At 34.2% G+C, this 10,353-nt stretch overlaps 1 protein-coding gene across 1 annotated transcript; it reads right to left on the reverse strand.

The window, feature by feature from the left end:
- Positions 1-6,488: 6,488 nt before the first annotated feature.
- On the reverse strand, positions 6,489-10,316 carry LOC136239527 (probable outer membrane protein pmp6). The gene is made up of 3 exons (XM_066030271.1): positions 8,998-10,316; positions 6,772-6,898; positions 6,489-6,712 (listed from the first exon to the last, which is right to left on the reverse strand). Exons 1-2 carry the CDS (start codon positions 10,291-10,293, stop codon positions 6,878-6,880), a joined length of 1,317 nt encoding a protein of 438 aa, XP_065886343.1. The 5' UTR covers positions 10,294-10,316; the 3' UTR covers positions 6,489-6,712; positions 6,772-6,877.
- Between the last annotated feature and the right edge of the window lie 37 nt (positions 10,317-10,353).

Here is a 10,353-nt window from a genome sequence, read left to right on the forward strand (position 1 = left end):
CTGATTCTTCAATGCAGATTATGACTTGTGTTATGATATTACTTTGTTAGATTACTTATAACAATAAAAGTTCTCACATCAAATCCTACCTGTTTGCTTGTAGTTATGATCACATCAGTGATAAGATGCGATTAACAATTAATTTACATTGCACATGTAATTGAAAGGCAAAAGCAGTATTGAATACAAGTTCCTGCCGCTGGTATATGTTAGTGTTTTAATTGTTTAAAAATAACTAAATCAAGTACATATAGATCATTGTTACCAATATATAACTCTTAATATTTTTTGTAACATCAGTAAAATTATTGCATTGGCAATGAAATTTAATGCACTTTTTACTTATTTACAGCAGAATACCAGAAAGATCGTATGGGATACTTAAGCACAAGTGAAGTCATAATTATACACAAAGCTTTAAACACCTACACAAGACCCACAGCAGTCCATAGCAGTTCATTCAAAACAGTTTAAATTATCTGAATAATTTATTTAGGTATCATAATAGTGTATCTAAAAAGTGATTTTAGGGTTGAGAAAATGTAACAGATTGCTCCATACTTTGATTTGTTTGACACAAAACACTTCATAAAGTGTTCTACACCCTGCATGCCTTCAAAATCCACCTATTAGTATGTAGATCCTTGTGCATTATAACTTTAAACTCAAAGTTTACACAGGTACCTTGGCTCTCACACATTATGTGTGAGGTACACATTGTGTGTAGTTTTCTATCTTGTGCATGACAAAATAGCTTCTCATCTCATTAAAATCAATGTGAAAAGATGGCAGTGCTTTCATAGTTCAAACCAGACTACTGTATTTCTATAAATATAAGCTGCAAGAAATTTTCACGAGTTAAATTTTCATGTTAAAAAATTTTCACCTGTGTCCTCAAGCGATGAAAATTTTTTAACAAAAGGAATTACATAACTTTATTAGTTCTATACGGCCTTTTTCGAGGACTTTTTGGTATACAGGAGAAGCAGAATGACAAGCAGCAATACTGAATTGTGGCGTCTCCGTTCCATGGAGGCTACATCCCAGATTCAGAAGTTGTCTGTCACAAGTCAAGCAATGGACTGGAGTGAAATGGCTGTAGCTAGAAGCTCATTTCATCAACTTGCATATTTGTGCATATATACTCCATTTAATGTGTCCTGTAGTAGTTGTCTATCACGGAATCAGATGGCATCATTACCAATGTGCGGGGAAATAGACATTCTCTCCTAGGATGAGGGAAGCCTTTGTTTTTAAAAGACCGCAGCAACCTCGATCCAGGTGGCCAGAAAGCAGTTAACCGAATTCATTCAACTTCTCGAATATTATGTTGGTAAAAAATTTTCGCGTAATAAATTTTCGTCGGATGCTAGCTTCAACGAAATATTTTTAAAGGTTTATAAATATAGAAATACTGTATAATAGGAAAATGTATATAGTCTTAAAATAGTTTCTGTTCATTGTGATGATCTGAAAAGACTAAATATACTGTACTAGACACATTTCAGAAGTGGAGTGTCATATTCAGTTGTGGAAAATCTTGGCAGGGATGCGTCTACAGTGGTCGGTACTGACCATCACTTAAATAAAACAGCCACCACTGCCACTCAACAACCACTACATACTGACCATCACTCAAATAAAACAGCCACCACTGCCACTCAACAACCACTACATACTGACCATCACTCAAATAAAACAGCCACCACTGCCACTCAACAACCACTACAAATCAAATCTCTGACATGCACAATTTAAGGTCCCCTACTACATTTCTGGACTCAACCTAGTTTTCTTTTAGCCACTACTATTCTAAACCTGCATGGGCACATTACTGTCTTGGTGATTGAGGCTAATCTATCTGGCCAGCAAACTATGTGCAATAATACTTCAGACCTATAGGAAAGTTATGCATTCCTTTAAAGTATGTTTAAATTTGAAAGCATTACATGCAGTTTCAAAGAAATATAGGTTATATATAATTACACACACCAAAAGAGACTTGTCAGTACTGTCTAAATTCTCATCACTCGTTCACTGCCTTGTTGGCAATACCGATATATGTCAATAGTTAATTGTTCTAAGCTGAAATACATTAGGCATTCAGGATCTTTATCAACAAGACAGTCATCTATACAAAATCAGAACAGTTACAGTAGAACCACTGTCCTAATTCCAACCACATTTTTTACTCATGATCAGTGTCAGCTCACAAAGGACTGGTACATATTGTTCTGTATACATGTATGATATTATTACTAAATTCTCCTAAACTCCTCACATTTCACATTAATTTTATGCAAAGATCTTCTTGACCCCTTACAGCTATAAAGAAATTCCATTGGAAGATATGACAAAAACACTGAAGAGGAGATTTTCTAATAGGAAGCTGTTTACTTGTGGAAGTTTCAACTTGCACAACAATTTGTAGTAGTACAGACAATCTGTTGGTGGAATGAAACACAAACCTTCTTTCTGCAGTCCACTTATTTATTATAGATATATACATGCATGTTATTTAAGTATGAAATTATTACATTGTAATGAACCGATGCTTGCCCTGATAGAATTTATGCTGTAGGTAATTATAATAAATTGGGGGGTAATCCCACAGACACCATCGTTTAGACTATATAGGATCATGAAGTCACAGTCAGAAGATGACAGCTATTTTAATTGGTTTTTTTGTTTGTATCTCATGATCTCTCACTCTTAAGCAGTTGAGTATAGGCAACTGGGATATTATGCAAATGTTTGATGATATTAACGACGGTCATTAATGTCATCAATATCCCATGGTACATTTTGAAGCACATAGCTATTACTAAAATTAGAACAATACTGTCTTTAGTGGGTTCTGGTAATCTAAATTCACAGTCTACTCTGAAATCACATGTTTAAATAGACCTCAACTTGGTGATATGTGGAAGTATAGAAGCAATATGAATTTATGTAGAACTTGTATTATATCAGTTACACAACTTGCACCTACGTACAGCATGCTGAATGGGTAAGATAAAAATCAGATAGTAAATTAAAGTATGTAGAGCTGTAAGCTATCATCAGAAAATAAGTCAATATTGAGATCTCTCACAGGTGTATAATAAACAAGTTCACTGTAGATGATAAAAGGTAAAAATGGTCTCCAGATCTGTCAATGCTGTGTTCTTACATGCATGTAGATGGTGATCTGTAAACAGACAACACAACTATAGTCTATAGCTGTGATGAGACAACAACATTATTGCACAGATCACATGGCTTCAACACAATTTATTTCTAGAAGGTGTAAGAGCAGGTGAGACAAACATATATACAAATATATCAAAACTTGTGCAACAGATAACATAGTGAACAGTGGCACTACCTTGGACTCCACATGCATATCCAACAATAATGTTGATCTTGAATGAAGAGCCCAAAATCATATTGTTTAGAGGCCACCTCTTTACCAGCATACAATAGTTTAAATTATGTATTAAAAAGTAAGATTATAACAGCTATACATTTGGGTCACTGTAATACATGGCCAGCCATAAACCATTTAAGGAGCCAAATATTAAACAGTTCATACTATATAACAAGTATAAATGTTAATAAAATTTTGATTGGTTAAAACCTGTCATGATCAGTGATTGAGGCCAGTGCCCCCAGGCCCAGACCCCTGCACCTATAACTCACTATATACCTGGAAACCACATCCCTGCTGTGTATATCATATGCATATGTAGATGGTTATAGTTATATGAATTTTGTAACAGTATAATTTGATAAATTTTACATTAAAAGTAAATGGGACCAGCTCATTCATGGTACTGGCAGAAACAGAAACAGCACAGCAATTTGATTAGAGATCAATGAATTATAATTTTTGGAGCAACAGGTGAAAGCAAAATGCTGGGATAATAGAACAATACTTCAGCAAGATGCCCAATAGTACTAATCACTTCAGAAAATTTGAAAAGCAAAACATGGCGTAAACACACCACATTAACACAATGATTGAGCCAAGACATGTTTTAGCTTGTACCTTTTTCAGAATTTCACTAAGAAAACAATACTCTAATAATTTAGATAAATTATATTATATTGGTATCACACTGTAGGAACAGTCACCACATCACTCCTAGTAGATTCACTTTTTCCCATTCCATTGACCTTAAAATGCATGCAGGTGGGTAGTTCATCTGTTATACTAATTGCAACAGTTGCATTGTAAGAGGTAAGAATACAATAGAAAAATTAATAATAAACTATTATAAGAGTATGACTACTAATGGGTTATGATTCTGAATAAGGGTGGGTATTGCTAATGCAATTGCATGCAATAAATTTACATGAATAGTTTTCGGTACAATAAAATAAGTGAAATGAAACCATGCATGCAGATGAGTTTCTGTATGTGGGTGGGAAATGAGAAACAATGAGTCTATATTTAATGAGCACTGTTCAGCTTCTGCCTGCATGAGTTTAATATGTTAACAAAACACATAATGGGTGAAATAGTCTTAAGAAGTATCATTGGAAAGAAAAAACAGCAAAATGGATTGATCAATGAAGAAAGTTATGTTCACGAGCACTCTTGTATGCAAAACATGAGTGTGGCTTAGGAGCCAGCTGCAACCTATTATGCTACCACGTCATGCTTGAAAGCATTTAGCATAATAACATATACAGGTAGGATTTCAGTGTTTTATGATCTGCAGACATTATGATTGCAGTAAATTGCTCAATATAATATACTGGTATACTCTAAGAGAATAGGCTAGGGGCATATCCAAGATTTTTTTCAAGTTGGTTTCTATTAGGTGTGGGTGTCATGGGGCACATTACACACATTACGCACATTAAAAAATGCTTCAAAATTTAGTATATGTGGAGTCATGATTATTTTCATGGATGATAATATTATAATTGTTATATGTTTGGTTCCCTTAAAGTCCTAAATGTTAATCATGATGACCCAAATATTATGGCTACATATTCCACCTTTCCAATTAAAATAAAAACTCAGTATTTCACCATAGTTAAATCATGATTTCTTTATAAATTTTTAGTTGGTCTCAGGTTCAAAAAATCTTATTCTATTCTGTTATGAATGTTCTGTTAGAGTAGTTTTACTGCTAATATTGGAGTACATCTGACTGCTCTAATAGAGTATCTCAGTAGTAAATGTTTTTGATACATAATTTGTTTTCTGTGAAGAATTGTTGTATATAAGGTTCTTTTTTAGAGGGGGTTTCCAGAATCCTAAGAAACCAGGTTTTAGAAACCCCTAAATACACCCCTGTAGGCAGTTATTTTAAATGAAGCAATTGCAATCAGCCACCTTTCATAGACTTACTTAATTTGAATGTACAGCATGATGTGCTTATCTAAAATTTGATTTCAACTACGATGAATTAGAGTGTGGACCATGTAAGTTTATCTGCATGGAATTTTAGTTCATTCAGACATAGTAGAACACAGCAGGTGCAAAAGCTGTTCTCTCTCTAAGTGGTAACTCGTTAAATGTTTTGATAATCTTATTGTTTTATATGCAGTGATGTCATTATCATTATCATGAAGTAAGAAATTGAATTTTTTATCTATTATGCAGCTATATACTGGACCTTATGCACTGTGCACGTAATATTAACACAAAGTTGTTATTTGAGATGCTAATTATGTTAATAAAAAAGGACTATCAAAATAACAGTTAAGTTAGCAATGATGTTTTTGCTGTATACACTACCATATGTAATTTTAGAATAAATTTGCATGGACTCTATAAACTAAATTCCACATCCACACAGCTTTTATTGCAAGTAAAGCTAACATATATAATTATTAGTAATGTATAACAACTCAGATATGCTGCATGATACTTAAATCTTAAGTGCATCCATCACTTGAGTATAACCAGCCATCTGGGGGCCTGAATTATGTTATAGAGTATAGAGGCCATTCAATGATGAGGCACTAGAATGATTCCTAACTATTGTGATCTGACGTATTATACAATCAACTGGATTACTGTCATTATAGTATCAAAGGCTTAGAGGAGATCTATTACTTATGTGTCAAATAATTAACAATTTATTACTAATATTGTCATTTTATACAATCACATTAACAAGAGGACAGAATTCAAGCCCCATGCACACACTTTTTTATCAAGATCTTCCATTTTTTCAGTTAGAGTGATTAATGATTGGAAATTCTATATCCCAGTCTGTGATTAATGCCAATTCCCCTAATCAGTTTACGAAACTGCTGGACAGGCACCATAAAAATGCAGTGTATGATTTGTAATAGGTAGACTAGTGTGTATGATTTGTAACAGGTAGACCAGTGTGCATGATTTGTAACAGGTAGACCGGTGTGCATGATTTGTAACAGGTAGACCGGTGTGCATGATTTGTAACAGGTAGACCGGTGTGCATGATTTGTAACAGGTAGACCAGTGTGTATGATTTGGATGCGCAAGCTTATACCTCAATCCAAATTTAAAGTTTACAATTACAATTTTAAAATGTAGAATGTAAAGCTACATCATTGTTTAACATTAACAAAGCAAGTCCTAATAAGTAGCTTAATGAAACGTGCACCAAATTATGCATAACTAGTACAGTAATCACACACAAATACACATGCAGTTAACAGAGACAATTAATGACATTAAGGAATTTTGTCTTTCTCCGTTACTTGATATAGTCAGACGGCTACCAACCTGCATATGTACAAAGAAAAAATTTAAATGGTGAATTTACAAGCAGTTACAGTACTAACCTGTTAATGGCATAACCATCATCAATATCACTGTCTTCATCTTGTCCATCATCATGTCTATTAATAAGTGCATAATCTCTTCTGTGATGTCTTGTGCACCATCGCTTTAATTCCCAAACAATATACACTATCAAGCAAATTAAAGAAGTTAACAGGATGAGGATATGAAAGATATTTTTCATCCAAAGATAATAAAACAATAATTGGAAACTAAAAGGCTGATAAGATTTGGCATATGCATGCCAAGTTATAAAGATCTCCATACACATTATGCCAATACAACTTCCAGGTATTAAGATGTATCGTATTTTACTGCCAAGTGCCAAGTAGTTAACAAGAATTAGCAGGGGAGTTACAAAAAGGACCATAGTGACTCCATCATCACATCCTCCCACTCTTTGATAATTGATGGCCCCAGTAACCATTAGAAATAGTAATGTTAACAAAATCAGTCCATCTAAAACATTCAATTCTTTTCTCCTGTATGGTTGGAGCCAAAGATGAATTACTAACATCAAAATACAAATAGCCAACATAATCATGATTGGTGCGTTGTTGACATAGTCAGGTCCAAGCTGATGGTAATAAGTGAACTTGTTGAAAGTAACAAACACAGAATCAGACATTATATCAATAGCATAGATCACTTGACGACAAAGCAGATAATATGCAGCAAACCAGCGATAATCTTCTTTGTAACATCCTTGTAGTTGATCTATTACTGGCTTAGTTGCTATCAACCTCAAATTAAAATAGCGAATCAGATAACGTTGAAATAGTAAAAGAAGAGGCAAACCAATTCCAACAATCAGTTCACATAATATTGCTATGATACCATACAATATGTGACGATCATGAAAGTATTTTATAGTTGGAGATAAGTAGGTACGCCATTGCCATATGTTATCACTTAACCCTTCAAAAACAGCCAAAGGCTTTAACAGCTGCACAGATGTATAACAGACAGAACTATAGGAAAGCAGTAACAGTAAACAGATGGATTTACTATTAACATATCTGCCAATCAATCGAGCTACTATTACATACCGCCTAGCTGTTATGAAAATGATGGCTACTAGACATGTAACAATTAGAGGGTGAATATAATTTATGAACACATGATCAAATTGTCTCAGCTCCACTCAAACATAATTATAAGTATTTCAGAAAGGGTGGTTTCAAATATCCAACATTTGAAAGGAATGGAAGTGCTTGTAAACTAATATTTACAACATTTTGGTGTATATACTGAGTCTTGATGAGCATCTTTACAATTACTTCCAACACACTATAATAGAAAATGACACCATAGGCATATCCTGCAGTAACATCAAACTGGAAATGTAACAAGACAAACACGAAGGATATTACCAGACACCAATACAAGAAAGATACAGACAACAGCAATAGCAAATTAGGCAGCCACGATGACTTAAAACACTGATCTAATGGAATACAATTGGAGGTATCAAATTGGATAGAGTAATTGCTGCTGTTACATTCTTCACATGCCAAGCCTGACCAATGAGTCAGACACTGAACAGTGCTATCTGGATATGGTTCATGAAACGGTCCTCCATTATAATACATGATGTTAAATGAAGTGTTACAATAACCACTAGGGCAGACTATGGTGTAATGTTGGTAACCATTACTGAACCAATAACCTGAAGATGATGAGAGAAAATTTTCATTACAATTCAGTCCCATAATTTGTATGTTAATGTAAGTACCAGTTTCAGCTATGATTGCACAATCCAAAAGAACACAACCTCCTTTATGTAATAAAATATGCGCAATGTCGGTATTGCAGTTTGTATCCTGGCCCCACTGAATGGGCACATCAACGTTTGTAATCCATTCGTAATTTTTAAAGAAATGTAGTGTTACATAAAGTGAATCACTATTAATATCCATAAAATTACACCGGACAATGCTGTCATTAGTTAAGGTGACATTATGATGGAGACTATCAATATAATAATTATTTGTATCCCCCACAGGTCCAACACAATTGACAGAAACATTAACTGGGCCAAGCAAGTTATCAAAGTAGTCAGTAATCACTGCATCAAAGTGTAATTCATGCAATGAAAACTGAAATTGATTTTGATAATTTCGGTAATCAAAAGTACTGTTAACGATCACAACAATGTTGCTAAAGTTCATTCTACATAATGGTGAAGAAAACAGCTTGTTCTTTAGTGTTACATTATTGGTACATACCTTGGAACTGACATTGAAGTAAGCACAGTTATCAACCATACTAGCAGTGTTACTATTGGAACAATTTGCCTTCATCAACAAATCATAGTAGTACAGAATTAATTGATCATTTTTTCTATATTCTAATGTATCAACAAAAACAGCTCCTCCATTTGATGAAGCATCATTGTCCACAAATGCTAAATCTGTTTGGTCAATATACGTGACATTTCCGTAACCATTTATATAAATAGCACCTCCATTTTCAGCGGTGTTGTTGCAGAAAAAAACTGACCCATGATACAGTTGCATATAACCAATTATATAAACAGCCCCACCATTGTTAGCAGTGTTGTTGGAGAACAAAATTGATCCCTGCTTCACAAACACAGATGACCTATTCAATAAAATCGCCCCTCCATTGTTATCAGCTACATTACTATCAAACAGAAATGATCCCCCATTCATAGTTATTGTACTACTGTGAGCACTAATAGCTGCACCATCTGAATCAACAGCAACATTTTTGTAAAATATGAGATCTTGCGAGAGTGTTACATTGCTGAATTCAAGATAAACTGCAGAATTTCTATTACTACTAAAATTGGAAGACATTATCTTTAGCTGTGGCATTGACTCAATAGTACTAGCATATCCAATGCATTTCACACTGTAACCAGAATTGTTAGTAAAATTACAGCCACTAATAGTTATTGGGATAATCAAGTACCGGTGAGAGTTTCCAAACATAACCAATCCATCTGATGTAGAGTCATGAAAGTTAGAATTATCAATATCAACAGATGCTGCTTCAATATAGGCACTACCATAGGTAAAGATGGTTCTATGTATACATACTGAGCTACTCCAATCTGAGGTAAGATTGATGTTGTTAAAGTTCTGAAAATGGCAGTTGGTCATATACACATGTGTGAAGTTGCCTATCAGAATTTCATTACATCTGTCCAATGTGACATTCTGAATTCTAATGCTGCCAAAATGGTTACCCACTAAACCACCTTTATTATCACACTTAACAGTTGGGTTATTGTACCCCGTGATGGTGATATTTGAAACACTTCCAAACTGCACGTTATGAAGTAAATCTATGCTAGATGTTATCTTGATCTCAGTATTATTGCATGCTTGTTCTAGAGCTAGAGCAAGATCACTGCAAGGACACTTTCCTTTAGCACAACACTTCATGGTATCAAGACCAATATGACTGACAGTTATGACTGTCCCATTTATCTGACCAGCCGATCCTTGTATTATTGGGTAAGAACAAAGAAGTATTAAATAAATCACGCCAAACATTGTGTTGAAGCTACCTGTATACACATAATAAAATTGTGCATCTCATTGCATACAAATTTA

The sequence above is a fragment of the Dysidea avara genome, chromosome 11 (genome assembly GCF_963678975.1).
Source record: "Dysidea avara chromosome 11, odDysAvar1.4, whole genome shotgun sequence".
Lineage (NCBI taxonomy): Eukaryota > Metazoa > Porifera > Demospongiae > Dictyoceratida > Dysideidae > Dysidea > Dysidea avara.

Coding starts and splice junctions, on each gene's coding strand:
- LOC136239527 (XM_066030271.1), bottom strand. CDS start 10,293: ATGTTTGGCGTGATTTATTTAATACTTCTTTGTTCTTACCCAATAATA. Junction 6,899..8,997: donor ACTTCAATGTCAGTTCCAAG/GTATGTACCAAT, acceptor TTTGCTTGATAG/TGTATATTGTTTGGGAATTA.